This window comes from Oncorhynchus mykiss, chromosome 12 (genome assembly GCF_057628025.1).
Source record: "Oncorhynchus mykiss isolate SJ-2025 chromosome 12, ASM5762802v1, whole genome shotgun sequence".
Lineage (NCBI taxonomy): Eukaryota > Metazoa > Chordata > Actinopteri > Salmoniformes > Salmonidae > Oncorhynchus > Oncorhynchus mykiss.
This window is the reverse complement of record NC_143033.1, coordinates 53719945-53737100: the sequence shown is the minus strand read 5'-3', so window position 1 is coordinate 53737100 and position 17156 is coordinate 53719945. Positions and strand designations below refer to the sequence as shown.

The window sequence follows — 17156 nt, the reverse complement described above, 5'->3', positions numbered from 1 at the left end:
GTGAATTGAGGCTGTAATCGCTGCCAAAGGTGCTTCAACAAAGTACTGAGTAAAGAGTCTGAAAACTTATGTAAATGTGATTTAAAAAATATATATTTTTTATGTTTTTTTATTTGTAAAAATATATATATATTTTTTAAACCTGTCTTTGCTTTGTCATTATGGGGTATTGTGTGTAGATTGATAAGGGGGGAAAACTATTTAATTAATTTTAGAATAAGGATGTAACGTAACAAAATGTGGAAAATGTCAATTGGTCTGAATACTTTCCTAATTCCCTGTATATTAACATTTTCGCACTTCATGTCCAAATCATCTATAAGTAGCTTTATTGAGTTAAACAATCAATTTGTAGATACTTTAGGATGATTTGGAGATGAAGCACAAAAATGCTAATATAGGTACCATTGACTTGCATTGGATTTGTGCCTCAAATGCTAAAAGTTAGCGACACTGGCCAGGTTAACAAAAATAAATTGTGGATTGATGTCATAGCTTGTCCATAGACTGCTTACAGGGCAAGTAAACCAATATGTACAGTCAAAAGTTGAAAGTTTACATAGACCTTAGCCAAATACATTTAAACTCAGTTTTTCACCATTCCTGACATTTAATCAGAGTAAAAATTCCCTGTCTTAGGTCAGTTTCGATCACCGCTTTATTTTAAGATTGTGAAATGTCAGAATAATAGTAGAGAGAATGATGTATTTCAGCAATACATACGTTGGGTGAACAATAAGTTGGGTGAATTTTGGCCCATTTCTCCTGACAGAGCTGGTGTAACTGAGTCAGGTTTGTAGGCCTCCTTGCTCGCACACGCTTTTTCAGTTCTGCCCACAAATCTTCTATAGGTTTGAGGTCAGGGCGTTGTGATGGCCACTCCAATACCTTGACTTTGTTGTCCCTAAGCCATTTTGCCACAACTTGGAAGTATGCTTGGGGTCATTGTCCATTTGGAAGACCCATTTGCAACCAAGCTTTAACTTCCTGACTAATGTCTTGAGATGTTGCTTCAATATAGCCACATAATTTTCCTGCCTCATGATGCCATCTATTTTGTGAAGTGCACCAGTCCCTCCTGCAGCAAAGCACCCCCACAACATGATGCTGCCACCCCCGTGCTTCACGGTTGGGATGGTGCTCTTCGGCTTGCAAGCCTCCCCCTTTTTCCTCCAAACATAACGATGGTCATTATGGCCAAACAGATCTATTTTTGTTTCATCAGACTAGAGGACATTTCTCCAAAACGTACGATCTTTGTCCCCATGTGTAGTGGCAAACCGTAGTCTGACTTTCTAAATGGCATTTTTGGAGCAGTGACTTCTTCCTTGCTGAGTGGCCTTTAAGGTTATGTCGATATAGGACTTATTTTACTTGGATATAGATACTTTTGTACCTGTTTCCTCCAGCATCTTCACAAGGTCCTTTGCTGTTGTTCTGTTGTTCGCACCCAAGTACGCTCATCTCTAGGAGACAGAACGCGTCTCCTTCCTGAGCGGTATGAGGGCTGTGAAGTCCCATGGTGTTTATACCTGTGTACTATTGTTTGTACAGATGAATGTGGTACCTTCAGGCATTTGGAAATTGCTCCCAAGGATGAAACAGACTTGTGGAGGTCTACAATTGTTTTCTGAGGTCTTTTGATTTTCTCATGATGTCAAGCAAAGAGGCACTGAGTTTGAAGGTAGGCCTTGAAATACATCCACAGGTACACCGCCAGTTGACTCAAATGATGTCAATTAGCCTATCAGAAGCTTCTAAAACCATGACGTCATTTTCTGGAATTTTCTAAGCTGTTTAAAGGCACAGTCAACTTCTGACCCACTGGAATTGTGATAGAGTGAATTATAAGTGAAATAATCTGTCTGTAAACAATTGTTGGAAAAATGACTTGTGTCATGCACAAAGTAGATGTCCTAACCGACGTGCCAAAACTATAGTTTATTAACAAGACAACAAGACAGTTGTGAAGTGTTTGAAAAACTAGTCTTAATGACTCCAACCTAAGTGTATGTAAACTTTATTTGTTTTCTAACAGGACAATGACCCAACACACCTCCAGGCTGTGTAAGGTCTATTTGACCAAGAAGGAGAGTGAAGCAGTGCTGCATCAGATGACCTGGCCTACACAATCACTCAACCTCAACCCAACTGAGATGGCTGGGATGAGTTGGACTGCAGAGTAAAGGAAAAGCAGGGAACACCTTCAAGACTGTTGGAAAAGCCTTCCATGTAAAGCTGGTTGAGAGAATGCCAAAAGTATGCAACGCTGTCATCAAGCCAAAGGGTGGCTACTTTGAATAATCTAAAATATAACATATATTTTAATTTCTTTAACACGTTTTTGGTTACTACATGATTCCATATGTGTTAATTCATAGTTTTCATGTCTTCACTATTATTCTACAATGTAAATATTTTTACAAATTAAAGGAAAACCCTTGAATGAGTACGTGTGTCCAAACTTTTGACTGTTACTGTATGTAATTAGGCAGTGCTGTTGTCCCTCAACAGACAAAGGAAAGTAACAAAAAAATTGCTGTATGTCCTCTCTGTATTTGGGGTAAAGTGAGAGAGAACAAAGGGGGTGTGGAGTGGTGGTGTGGAGGGGTGCCTGGGAACTTCCAAGGACGGACCTGTCCGGATGGCTCTCCTCTCCCTACGTTCCCGCCACACAAAGGTGGCTGGATGAGCTGGCACAGGTCCAGTGGCGGAGCCCCAGCCGACCCAGGTGTAGGGTTACGAGGCGCCATTCAGCCCAGGAAGTGTCCCATGTCGCACTGTCCCCTGGCCCATCAAAGGGCCTGCTATGTGCTCTCCAGGCCAGGCAGGGGCCCATGGGCAGGCCCGACAAGAGAGGGCCATTACCTGCTGCCATTAGCTTGTTCCCAAGCTCCTGTTCTGTTCTGTCAACCTGAGCTGCACTAGAAAGGAAGGAAATTAATGACAAACAGAAACACTCTTGGAAAGACAGACTGTGTTACACCAGGATTTGGTTTAAACAAGGACCTTTTAGGAACCTTTGTTATTCAAGACAAATTTTCAACAATGGTTGGAGTGGACAAACTCCTCTCAGTTGGAAACGCTGGTTTCCAATGGCTTATTCTAAAAGCCAAAGCAGAGAGAGTGAGAGATTGAGAGACAGATAGAGAGAGATATATAGAGAGAGAAACAGAAAGAGGGCAAGAAGGAGTTCCGAGCATTCAACCTGAGCTCCCTGAGTGTCAGTTTCCAAACAGATTTGGCCTGTAAAAATAAAAGTATCCATTTTTAAAAGATTCATTTTCACTGCTGACAATCCTATTACTTTCATGTTCAGACAGTTACACTCAGGAGCTATGACTCCAAGAGTATGCTAAACAGATGTGAAAAGGCACTACTGGCACATAATTTCTCTGTTAAACCAGTTTGATAAGCAACCTGTTTTCTGCTGGGTGGGAGGATTTCCTTTCCTTGCTGTTTTGTCTGTCTTCTCCATATGAATGCTGTGAGGCCTCGTCTGTCCCGAATGACCCTAAATCACACACTCAGATTCTGAAAACATTCTAAGAGCCATCTCACCCTGATTGCCACAATGTTATCTGTGTATTTCTAGACCAGGGTAAATTAACAGTTTAGTTAGTTGTGACTAAGGAGTGGAGAGCATTGACTTACAACAAAACACAAGTAAGGACATGTTCAACTCACTTCAGTTCCTGGTGCATGGGGTTCATTCACTAAGTCAGCCTGCTTCTCATTTAATAATATGTCATTAAACACAGATATAAAAAGATTAATCAAAACAAACCTGAGATGACAATAGAGAGGTACAAAACATAACATCACATCTAATCTATTTTCCATGAAAACCGGAAGTTATGAGTTAACCTTTATAAATACACATCAAAGCACATGACTGGATTGACATCACCCAAGCAGGATTTCATTGAGAAATCAAGCCTCAGGTCACTGGGTCACAGAGCCACTGTCCACAAAGGAGGACAAATGGTCACCGGCTGACTGCACTCCTCTGAATAGCCGATCCCCAACCCTCACCACCCATAATGACACCGTGTCACTGCGGGTGGTGTGGGGGCGGTAGGGGCGGCAAGGAACAAAGTGTGAGCCCCCTCGGATAGGGTAGAGGCCACATTTAGCCTGGGTCAGGTCGGATGGGTGGCAGGGAAGGCTGATGGGGAAGAAGGGGGCTAGATGACGGAGTGACACTCTAAGCAGGGCTAGGCTGCATGTTGTTTCAGGTGGACAAACTCACAGGCCACCAGCTGGCTGCAGGATGCGGTCCTGGAGGCAGTATTGGCAGCTCATTAGCTCAGATCAAAGGGGACACTTCACTCTGGGTAAACCAGCTCCCACACACTGCCCTTTACCTTGCTCACCAACAGCCCATCTGATTGATATGCAGGCAATGGGGTTTCAATGAACAACATAGGAGTGACAGGGGAAGGAGTTGAGACGGATTGGTGACAGTCATCTCACCAACCCCATGATGATACAGAACAGAACACATTAACAAAATAACTCTGAGTCAGTCAACCCATTCCTCATCTTATATTTCCTCCTCTACAACTCTCTATTACCATTTAAAAACACATGATGCATTTTGTATTTAGCATGAATCAGCTACAGATTAAGAGAGAGCAGCCCGTCACATCCGAGGGTGGAGCACCTCGCCCCCTCACCCTCCTCAAACTTGCTGCCTCACAGGAAGTGGGCAAGCTGCTGATGTTGAAGTGTACTCTTCCCAGATGGAGCTTTTTTTTTTGCTGTTAGCCTGTTAACAGAAGCACTCAGGGGATGGGTAGTGCTGATGCTCTGTACACGAGCCAGGCCTGCGCTGCTGAATCAGGTCTTAAATATAGCATAGCCCCTGGTGACTCTATGATGCTGTTACTGCTGTGGGGCTTAATGAAGGTCAGCACGTCTCATGTCTCCACGACTGACTGACTGCTGAGGTACACACTAAACTGTCACTTCCTCTCCTCTGACTGCCTCCCACCCACACCGCGGCCAAGCTCTAGCTTCCCCTCACCCCTCACCCCTCCCCCACTTCCCTGCCTCTGTGAGGCAGAGGGTACTATATTCACACCTACTGTACCCACTGTATGCTAACATGAAAGCTCCGAATGTTTAACGTGATGACAACGGGGATGAGTCACTTGATGGACAAACACTAGAGCTCAGAGACCCTTTGCCTTGATATAGTCATCCAACAGGATTGAAGTGAATGAGGTTTTGAGAAGGATGTCTTATTTGAAGTCACTCTTGATAAGTGTGTTTGCTAAATGACTAAAATGGAACTGTAAAAGTACTTTTCTATTCTCTGAATTCTTTATTAGTGAGGTGTCACAAGGGACCGAGTGGATCTACATCATGATAAGCGTAAGCATTGAAACTGCTGACAGCAAGCCCATGACTACACACACCCCCACACACATTTGACTAAGAGTTTACATAACGTCTAACAAACGTTAATAACTCAGCTTTTCAAAATGTCTTGAAGGTAAGCGCAGAATGCCAGCATGCTTTTCCTGACTAATAAATCTAACTAAATCATCATTGCATTAAGCAGGCATTTGTAACGCTCAATGAGTGAATGGGTGTGGAGTCAGGCGCAGAGAGCAAAAGGATTCGGGAAAAACACGCTTTAATGTCCAAAAATACACAGGAACAAAAATAGTAACCAAACACAGGCATAACTATAAAACAAAATAGTACCCTGATGTGAAATACTAGGACAGCGAGAAAACCCAACAAAAACACTAACACCTCTCAGACATACAGGAGAACAAGCCCGCACAAACAGAAGCGGTCTAAACGAACTTAAATAACTCCACCCGAACAACCAAACAATAAACAGGTGAAACCAATTAGACAAAACCAAACAAACACGGAACAAAGGATTGGTGGCAGCTAGTAGACCGGCGACGACGACCGCCGAGCGCCACCCGAACAAGAAGGGGAGCCACCTTCGGTAATATTCGTGACAGTATTCGTGTGAATCACAGGCGGCTGGTGGGACCTTAATTGGGGAGGACGGTTCATAGTAATGGCTGGAACAGTGTTGATGGAATGGTATCAAACAAATCAAACTATTTGTTTCCAAGTGCTTAATACCATTCCATTCATTCCATTCCAGGTATTATTATTACCAGCCTCATGTGCTGTGAATGTACAGTAGGACAGCCATGCTGCCCTGATTGGGGCGCCCATTTTACACAGCCTGATGACTGTTTGATTTGATGTATAATTCCAGCCATGTAATTACTTCCTGGTCTGGGCTGCTAGGCTGGGCCAGCCCATTGTTGGACTTGAATCTATCCAGCGCCACAAGATGTGAAGTGGAGAGCACCACTTTGGGCTGAGCCACACAGGGAGGATAAATATAAACCACACACACACAAACACACAACACACAGACACAGGCCAACAGGCTTTACCAGACAACCACAGGCGAGTACAGCCCTCACACAAACCAAGTTGTCTGCAGCAGTGAAAACAGTCTAGATGTGCATGCCATACAGTGTGAGCATTCACCATGTCCGTGAAGGCCCCGATGTAGGGCAGCACATACGTAGCTCATAGGTCTCTATTCCTCTCCAAGTGGGATGCGCCGTAATGAATCATGAGTCCGACTGGAGAATGAAGTGTGAGACGTCCCTCTTTCAGGGTGAGAGATGGGACCACCTGTACCAGTGTTGTTTTGTGTTGTGGATGAGGGGGTACTGGGGTGGGGTCTCAGGGGGCATGGATGATATGTGCATGGAGCAATGCGTGAAATGCCCAGAATGTGAGTGGCGCGAAGGTTGCTGCACCACGTCCCCAGCAGCAGTTCACGCTTCAGCGTTGGTTGGTCTTCCGGGTCCCGGGTCTCAGCTTTCCCCTCTGTCACTGCAGGGGGATAAGGGATACTGCCTCCAGTCTTCCCACATCGCCCCCAGCTCACCAAAGGCCCACATCTCCAACATACGTTGTCCACATCAGCCCCTCTTCCTGTGGGCTATGTCCATGACCACAGAGGCCCTACAAAATATCTGTAGGTGGCCAAAAATCTGTACATTTCTGTAGGTGGCCAAAGCTGTGTTCATTTAGTATGGATTTTCTATCATATGGTATTGTTATTTGAACTTCTGTATAATGGATCTGAATAGATTGAACAAACAAAAGTTATAGTTCTACATTGAGGAGAGGACAGTTTGTCAGCTGTGTGTTCTAGCTATAAAACGAATAAACATACCATGCTTATTGCATGATTATTACAGTCCATTGCTGAGTGTTATGAAATGAGACAGTGTTTACAGGTCCAATGAATTGGGCTTTGGTCAAAACTCATATTTACACAAGAACATTCTCCCTATATTACCTATTCTCACATCTAGATAGAAATGACGATTACATTTTGAGCAATTTCTAGGGAAGATAGTGCTACTGTTTCTAAAAATGTGTATAGACCACAATTTAGGTCAAGAGTCCTTCAATGCTCTCTGATTAAAGATATTGAAGTAATCATAATCAATCTATCTCAATTCTACCATAAGGTGCTATATTCGGCTTTTGTTTCAAAATGGGAAGGCTCATCATATTAGTATTCATTGAATTCAGATTGAGAGGAAATGCATATTTTGGCCAAAGTAATCAATCTCACATGAGACACTTACAATTATGATAGCGACACACAGACATGATGGCAGGACACATGCACTTGTGTGTACACACACACACACACACACACACATACTCCAAACACACACATACAAAAATATACACACATACTCCTCCCCTTCCTACTTCCCACAGACCTTTCTCAACTCCAAAGCACACAAACACACCTGAAAACCCTGTTTCTGCAAATTCAGAAAGTCAATATTTGAGGAGTTAAAATTACCCGCCTCCATGTTTGAGATATGTCTTTACTGCAAGGAACTTACTGCGGAATGCATGATCACTCTCATGTTGTCATTGGGTCAGCACTGGAACACCTATCATTGTTTATTCATTAAAATAGTGTAACATTCGTCGTCTTCCTCTGATGAGAAGTAAGAGAGGTCGGACCAATTTGCAGCGTGGTATGTGTCCATTTTAATAAGACAAACTGAACACGATACAAATACAAAATAACAATGTGAAACAAACTAAACGGTCCCGTGTGGTAACAAACACTAACACGGAAAATAATCACCCACAACTCAAAAGTGAAACCAGGCTACCGAAATATGGTTCTCAATCAGGGACAACGATAAACAGCTGCCTCTGATTGAGAACCATACCAGGCCAAACACAGAAATCCCAAAACATAGAAAAGGGAACATAGACAACCCACCCAACTCACACCCTGACCATACTAAAACAAAGACATAATAAAAGAACTAAAGTCAGAACGTGACAAATAGTTTATTCTGTACAACAGAATGGAGGTACCAAGAGGATGTGGGAGTGACCATAAAGATGATCACACTGACAAAGCAATCTGCAATTCAACAGGCACCCATGCATGCAAGCTACACAGTTGCAAAGATAGAGAGGCAACACCATATTTGGATAGTTCATCTGTAGATGCTCTACAGACTATCTACAGTCTATCAGTAATATTTCAACTAACTATCTACTAATCCTAACCTTAACCCTTTATCCTAACCCTAAACGTAACCCTAGCCCTAACCTTAACCCTTACCCTAAACATTATTCTAAACCTAACCGTAACCGTAACTTTAGCGAGCAATTGCTTATCAACAGATAGTTGGTTGATAGTATGACCATCTACAGATGGAAAATCCTAACTATTCAAAGTGAGACTGAGAAAGAAAGAGAGAGCTCAGTAGGTGCCACCAGGAAGGAAGAGAATTCCATAGCCATGTGTGATAGTGCCTGCTACCCAAAAACACAATTGGAGCTGTGAAAGACCATCATTTCCCAAGTGACATCCTGGTTCCAATGTGTGGTCATTAGCACTGAATAGAAATGATTACAGACTGGGCAGGAGATGTGTCTATGTGTATTCACAGCTTTTTTTATGTGACCTTTATTTAACCAGGTGAGTCAGTTAAGAACAAATTCTTATTTTCAATGACGGCCTAGGAACAGTGGGTTAACTGCCTTGTTCCGGGGCAGAAGAACAGATGTTTTTACATTGTCAGCTCGGGGACTCGATCTTGCAACCTTTCGATTACTAGTCCAACGCTCTAACTAGGCTACCTGCCACCTGCCACCTTACAGAAGATGTAACTTTTTTCTTTCTTTATTTAACCTTTATTTAACCAGGCAAGTCAGGTAAGAAAAAAAATTGTATTTACAATGATGGCCTACCCAGGCCAAACCCTAACCCGGATTACACTGGGTCAATTGTGCGCCGCCCTAACTGCAGCTCTATAACATAACCTTTTATTCACATAAACTGATATAAAATAGCGTATCTCACAAAATGATGGATCTAAGTGATTGCCCAATTTCTGCATGGTCTCAGATGAATGAAATAAATTCAAACCATTGCCTACTTATTTTCCCTTGAGAAAGCACTCACAAACAATTACAATTTGGCAGTTAAAATGATGGTTAGGTTGGTTAGGATGTCATGAAAATCTGTGCTAATGTAGTGGACTATTAACCTTTGACACAGCATTACAGGCACAAGCTGGAAGCTGCTATCCGTGGGGGAAGGGCAGACAGTGGGGTGTTAAAAAGGACATTCACACTAATTTCCTTCTTGTGGTTTCAGTACAAATCAACAACATCCTGTTCTTTTGTGAATCCTGCCTTCCCTCATGCTGTTTGCGTTTCACAGTTTGGCGTCATAAACTGGCCTTTTACTGCGCAAGGACTCGACTCTAACTGCAACTGCACTTAAATGGAGAAAGCGAAATGACCTTATTCGTACATGTAAATAAATATAAACCCAAGAACTAGGCTAAGCAAAAGCAATCTAAAAATGTCGTTGTTCTGCCCTTTGAATTGTGATCCACAATGTAGCCTACATGTAGGCCTACTAAAGTGAGTGATAAATACGATATAGTAGCCGATTTTCCACAATCTAGGTTGAGCAAACATTCATTTAGAGGTTTTAAATTTGGTGCCAAGCTTTGATCGAACAAAACTCTCCTGCATATAATTTTATTCCCAGTTTACGCAGCTCTCCATATGCTAATGTTTGTGTGTTTCCTGGAGAACATATTTAGATACATTAGTGTGGAATGTGGATACAATTTCTATAGCCTACTCTACAATAACGATAAAATAAACGTAACCTTCTTCACACTACAATAGTGTGCCACATAATGACAAGTCCCACTGGACACAGACGTCAGTTAAATGTCTAGCTTTGATTGATATTTGGATGAGTTGTCAACTAACGTGAATTCAACCAAAAATGTCACCCAGTCATTGGATTTATGTTAAAAGGAAGGTGAAAAAATACAAAAAATACATTAAGTGTAAGTTTTTTTTTTTTTTACAAATCAATCAATTTTCCACGTTGATTCAACTTCATATTGAATTCTTTGGTTGAAATTACATCAAATATTTATTTTCCTAATGTTATTTCCCATTACACAATTCAAAATGGTTACATTGGCCCTAACATGTGGTTAAATATTCGAAATTAGCATTCCTTTTCAGGTCGAAGGCCCATTGGGAAACAGGAATGAGTGAATGCATACATAAATAAGTAGCATGGTGTGTGAGACTCATAGCTGCCTCATTCATTTAATTCTCTATGACATTGCCCTTGTGACGAAAAGCTCCCAATTCTTCCATTCATGAAATCTTGGTATTACGCTTGCGCAATGAAATTCGGAGTCCTCCCATTCATAAAAATGTAACCCCTGCATTTGAGCCCTGGGTCGTTCTGCCCTCCCATTCACAAAAAAAATCGGTCAATGCATCTGCGCAGTTTGTTCTTTACCCTCCCATTCATAAAAACCCATTTCCCCATGTAGTTGCAACATCGTATCAAAAAATCAGTGTCCTGACCGCAGTACGCATCGAGTGGATAGTGTTTAATAATTTTTCGCCTCGGTCTTTTTTCTTTACTTGGGAGTAATATATTTGGAATATACATGCAGTCGTCAAGCTCAACAGAGAAATGCGCTGCTAGTCTGGAAAAGTAAGTTATTCTCTCGGGTGTATGACGTTTTCGACATAGGCTAGGCGGGTTTGGGTATCCCATCACGTTTTGGTTGAACAAACTAGAATACTGTTGTGTTACCTTCAGTTTTGTGGTTTATGTGGGTGCGCTGAAAAGAGCTTGTTCTTTTGCAACAAGCTGTTCCCGTATTTACTCTTTGTCAATATTTAACCATGGACCCTACAAGGTTGTGGGCGAGAGATGAATGATAATACGAATAATCGTTCATTATTATAGGCTAGGTTGTAAACCGTTTATACACATCTAAGAAATGATGTTGTGTTTAAAAACAAACCGTTTAAGGTATAAGTAACGGACTGCTCACCATTCGCATTATTGAGGATCTTTGCGTGACGCTTCTCTGCAGCGTTTGAGCTGGCACATCATATGCATATGTCAGGTGGTTGTGTCATCTATTCCTTTAAATAACTCAACGTTTTAAAGAAACCGTTTGTCCAAGAAAATGAAGCAGTGTTTTGGTCTAAACTGCCACCCTCCTTTTATAAACCAATAGCGACTTGCGCGTAAAAAAAATAGCCTATGTTCTGTATGCGATTTGGCTATTATTGTGAATTAACGTTACTTGTCGAATGCAATGCTATCATCGTGTCTCGATTAATATTTAATCCGATTTTACATTTATTTAATATTTCTAGCGACTGTGGTGCCGCGTCGCCTCCGATTACAATCACTCATATTCACCCGCATTGAGGGGAGGGGGACACTTGTACCTTCTGTGGATTCACTAGGGTCCTACGTTTGATCAGGAGCATTTGTCCCCCTGACAGCAATGTCGCAACAGGTTTGTTCAGGTTTGTTCTTCATAAGCTGGTTTTGGCAGATCTGAGAGACACAGCACTATAGTCACAATTAGGCTATATTCAGGTTCTGTGAGTATTTCTCTGGCAAATGATCTGACAATCACATAATTATTTCAATGAAATAATCTATTGAGAGATGTATTGGTCAACACTATATGAAATATTATAACGTTGATAGAATTCCCTTATACATGCTATTTTCTCTACATAGCCTACTCCATCATTCTTGACATATAGGATATAGGTTGATTTTCAAACAACTCTTTAATTACTTCATGCTTAATGCATTCCTACTTCCTTGTAGTGGCTACTATAGAGTAACTGCTGAGTAGCAACTGTTGTGTCCTGTAGATATATTGGGAAGTTAAATAGTTGTAGTTATTGTCTAGTCTACTTACTCATTCTAGTTTTCTAGTTTCTGCATACTGGCTCGTAGTCATATGGAACTGTAGTCTGCATGCGCCAAAAGAGATCATCTCCAAACACCAGTGTCTGCCTTTTGTGAAGATCAGATGGGTACATTTGTTATTTGTTTTTACTACCATGAATACTTGTTCGTTATTTAACTGCACACATTGTCTAGCCCTGTGAAATACCCTAGTCCTACTTCATGCAATCAGTACATTAAGAATAACTTACAACCTTTTAAGGAAAAATGAACACAGATCAAATGCAATAAAATCAACATTGCGCATGGATTTATGTCTTCTCACCAATCATCTTTAAAAAATAAATTAAAAAAAAGCAATATGTATTGAATCTATGACTGGTCCTTTGGTGAATGTATTTATAGCACTTAAAGTCATGTGTTAGTCTCAATCTGGTCTCTGCGGCCCCTCTTGGTCTTAATCTAATTTGGCCTAGGTTGTCATTCTTTTTGCATACAAGTCTTCCAATTAATATTGGCCTTGTGGTATTTTTGTCTCATGAGAAAGTGTGCAATGTGAATTGAGTAAATTACATATTAATGTTGATTGTAATTGCATTCGAAAACAATGTATAATTAGAATTCATTTGAAATGGCGTGCTTGTGAATATTAGTTACAAACCGATACAGGACGTTCTCTGAATGTAACTTTCATCAGTACCATCTACTGCTATGAGTCATTGTTGAGAATATAGATTTTATGCTGACTCATATCTTGTACAACCACCGACTGAGAGCCTCGTGTTAGATATGGGTTTGTGTAAGTAGGGTAGCCATTCCAGGAGGCTGACTGTCATCTCTATGTTTCCGCAGGACTGCTAGACGTTGAGCTCTCTGTTTGCTGTATGAGGGACACAACTGCACAGATGGAGTCAAGGGTTCCCCACCACATCCCTGGAGTGTCTTCCTCCATTATATCCCAGCCGTTGCTAGACAGTAGTGTCCCCTATGGAAGGCTACAGCACCCGCTCACCATCTTCCCCATCGACCAGATGAAGTCCTCTCACATGGAGAACGACTATATTGACAGTCCGGCTGTGGTCTCCCAGCAACCCCCCAGCCAGAAGGTTGCCAAAAGGGGGCCCCACGAGCCACTGCTAGGGGCCCCCCAGCTGGCGCGCTGCGACCCCAACGACGCCACCACACACCCCTGGATCTCCTTCAGCGGGCGGCCCAGCTCCATCAGCAGTAGCAGCAGCACCTCGTCAGACCAGAGGCTGCTGGACCACGCAGCCCCTACCCCCGTGGTGGACCACAGGTCCACAGTAGTCACCACCAGGACCCCCTGTTGCGAGCCCAAGGTGCTCACCTCCAAGCCTCTGGACCTAAAGGCTGCTGCCCAGGGGGCCATGGCGGTGGACAAGAAGCACATGCTGCTGTGTGAGACATGTGGTAAGTGCCGCTGCACAGAGTGCACCCTGCCCCGAACCCTGCCTTCCTGCTGGGTGTGCAACCAGGAGTGCTTGTGCTCGGTGCAGAGCCTGGTGGACTCGGCCACCTGCATGTGCCTGGTCAAGGGCATTTTCTACCATTGCACCGAGGATGAGGACGACGAGGGCTCTTGCGCCGACCGCCCATGCTCCTGCCAACAGTCCAACTGCTGCGCACGCTGGTCCTTCATGACGGCCATGTCCCTGGTGCTGCCCTGTATGATGTGCTACCTGCCCGCCATGGGCTGTGTCAAACTGTCGCAGAAGTGCTACGATAAAACCAGCCGCCCGGGCTGCCGCTGCAAGAACTCCCAGCAGGCCTGTAAGAGTATGGAGGCCAAGGCTGGAGGCCAGGGGAAACAGTCCTCATGATACTAACTGGCTGTTGCCTTATCAATCCCCTTTGGATAGACCAAGCCCCCCACCCGCTGAAAGACTTCCCAAAAACTATGGTACTTACAGAAGGGTTCACACCTGTCCTTTTCAATTCTAGTGATGTTATGCCACACAAGTTAAAAAATCGGTCTGTCTGCTAGATCTGTTGGCCTAGACAACTGCTTGCCTCAGAACCCATCCTTATGAGTGTAACAGACTGGTGGATTTTGTTTTTATAAAATGGCCGAAGGCACAAGTCATACTCCCCTCCTATATGGCTCTGAATTTATAGCTTCATGATAGCTAGCTACTCCATGACAAATTGGACACCAGTTGTTTTTCCCCTAACATAAAGATATATGTTTGAGAAAATAAGCCTGTTCCAAAGCAGTTTCCCTCTATTTTTTTTTTGCAAACTGTTGGTTTTCCTTTTTGGTAGTTTAGGATACTTCAAGTGAATCTACCACCCACTCTCCCCTATATATGAACATTATTTAGGATTCAGTCCCACACAAGCTTTCCTGTTGCTAGCTTGATGTTGAGCTCTTTAGGTCAAGGTGACAAAGTGAGACGTAGTCATGTGGCTTTGGAGCGATAGTCTGTTTTTTATATTCTTGTTTGTGTGCTCGTACGATATGTAAGGTCATGCCACAAGTGAGTGAAAAACTGTGTTTAGGATTGCCTGACTTGATCACTTTCTATTTCCTTAAGGGGAAACGTAATATGGATTTTAACCTAGCTTTTACCAATCACTTCAGAAATGGCATGTCATGCACTGCATGATGTAACTTAGAGCTTAACCCCAGTGCTAGATGTGGATGTGTTGTAGAAAAACCTCCTCAGGGATTGTTCCTCATCCGTAGAATTTGGTCTAGCACGTAAGAACTGCTTGAAAGCCCAGCCGACTTCACTTTGCACAAGGGGCGAAGAACCATTTAAAAAGGGCAAAAGGGCAATTGTGAATTATTTAGGAAGGGTGAGAGGAAATGGCTGGAAAAATAGCATTTTCAGGAAGAGGGAGAAGGTAGAGCGAAGTTGTAGCGTATCTAGCCAGCCTTAGTTAAATGCAATCTGCCACTTGCACAACCTTTTTAGATGAAGCAAACCTCTTATGATGGACTAAAGCACAGTATTAAGTATAAAGGCTTAATGTATTTTGCATTACTCTGTGAACTACTTTGAGTCCACATTGAATACCCCACTACTCAAAAAAAGTCGAGTTTGTCTTATGTTAGAAATATTATTTACCTTTTATTTTCTCAATCTATTTTTTGTGTCTTGCATGGAGTTCCAATGACTTTGCCAAAAGGAGTTTAGTATAGCTTGTTTAGCTGTCTAAGGGATCATATGTGTTATGCACTTGCCAAATGGTCGGAAGGCAATTGTTCTTAAAGGTACGGTGTCCTTTTTGCAGTTTGCTTCAGTTTGGCATAATTCTGTCATGTTTGTTCTAAGGTCCCCTAATAACATTAGGACCTGTCACCTTCTCATGTTTGTACTTGTCTTGTTGCACAAAGCAGAAAACATACAGGAAAAAAACACTGTTCTTAGTCTTGAATGTATGAGGCAATATTACTTTCAAACGTTTGCAATTCAATCCAAGGAAAAGGTGCCAAAATTGGGAATGATTATGTGGCTGGCAAAGCCAGGGGAAAAAATTGCAAATGTGTTGACAATATGTTATAGAGATAGACCTATGCAGGTGACATGCTGTTGTAAATAGTTTCAAGACACGTGTTCTTTAGAAGAGTTTTAAATGTCCTCGAAAAATTGCATGGTACATTATAACTACAATTCAGTACAAAATATATAGAGATATGTAGATATATATTTTGGGGGTAAAGTTGAGGTTGAGGGGAAGTGGGAGGGGGGGGGGGGGAGAGACATATTTCTATCATAAGCACTTGACTTAGAAAAGTGTGCCCTGCAATAAAATACCTCTGTTTATGCTATTCATGCCTCATTAGCAGGAGAGAGGTGAAGCTAATTCCCAGTCCCCCAGTGCCCCTGAAACTGTGGACTCATTGAATCCACTGAAGGAATACAATTTCGGCCTATCCGAATCAACCCATTTGGTCCTTTTTGTGCTCGGTGTCACAACTTTTTTTTTTTTTTTCCCTTCCCAAGTTGTCCGACAAATACCCTTGCCTTGATTGACAAATACAGCTGCTGTGCATAAATTGTTTAAACCACCGGTAGGGAAAGAGAACTCTCTCAAGCTACATTCCATCTTGTTTAATAGTGGTCGTCTTTTGCTTTTCTGCTTATTTTTTTTATGTCTGTCTCTCACTGTGGCTAGGGTTAAACCCTTAGCTCCAAACCGCGTTAGCTTTATGTTTATGCCATGTGTTTGCTGGCCTGTTAAGGTATTGAATGATGACCAACCATGACAACTCAATGATTAAACTTTTTTTTCTATTAGAATGCTGTGACTTAAACTCCATTTTGTGGTTCACTGTGGCCACTAGAATTTTCTTCAACTCAATCAAAATAACCTTTTAAACGGCTGGCTTCTGCTATTCAATTTCTTTGCCTTTGCCATGTCAATGTTGATTGAAAAAGAGCTTTTGTTTTGTTAAAATATAACAAAAAAGAAACATTCTCACATATAACATTTTCCCTTTTATAGATATATTTATTTTGAAGTTCTATTTTATATAGTATTTATTTAGATGCCAACTTTTGTTTGAAGAAAGCTTATGTCGAAACGGAATGTACATTGACATTGGAAATATATATTGTTAAATATAAACAAGTTGTGGTGTCTTGTTTTTGTCTCTTGTTACTGATCTTAATCTACTTGAATCATACACAAACTGAACTCTTACACAGACTGGAACCATATCAGTACATGCTCTGGCCTTCTGCCATGTCTTTCCAAGATGCGCATGGTTAGAGGAAGATAGTTATGTTTTGAAGCTACAAAGAAGTTCAGTTTCCATGGTTAGACTTAGTTTGTCATTTTGTTGATTTGGAGATGGAGAGTTATG

General features: G+C 42.0%; 1 protein-coding gene across 1 annotated transcript; it reads left to right on the top strand.

The window, feature by feature from the left end:
• Nucleotides 1-10897: 10897 nt before the first annotated feature.
• LOC110537767 (protein sprouty homolog 4) lies at nucleotides 10898-16918 on the top strand. Its single transcript, XM_021624138.3, has 2 exons — nucleotides 10898-11092; nucleotides 13175-16918. Exon 2 carries the CDS (start codon nucleotides 13207-13209, stop codon nucleotides 14161-14163), a length of 957 nt encoding a protein of 318 aa, XP_021479813.2. The 5' UTR covers nucleotides 10898-11092; nucleotides 13175-13206; the 3' UTR covers nucleotides 14164-16918.
• Nucleotides 16919-17156: the final 238 nt, after the last annotated feature.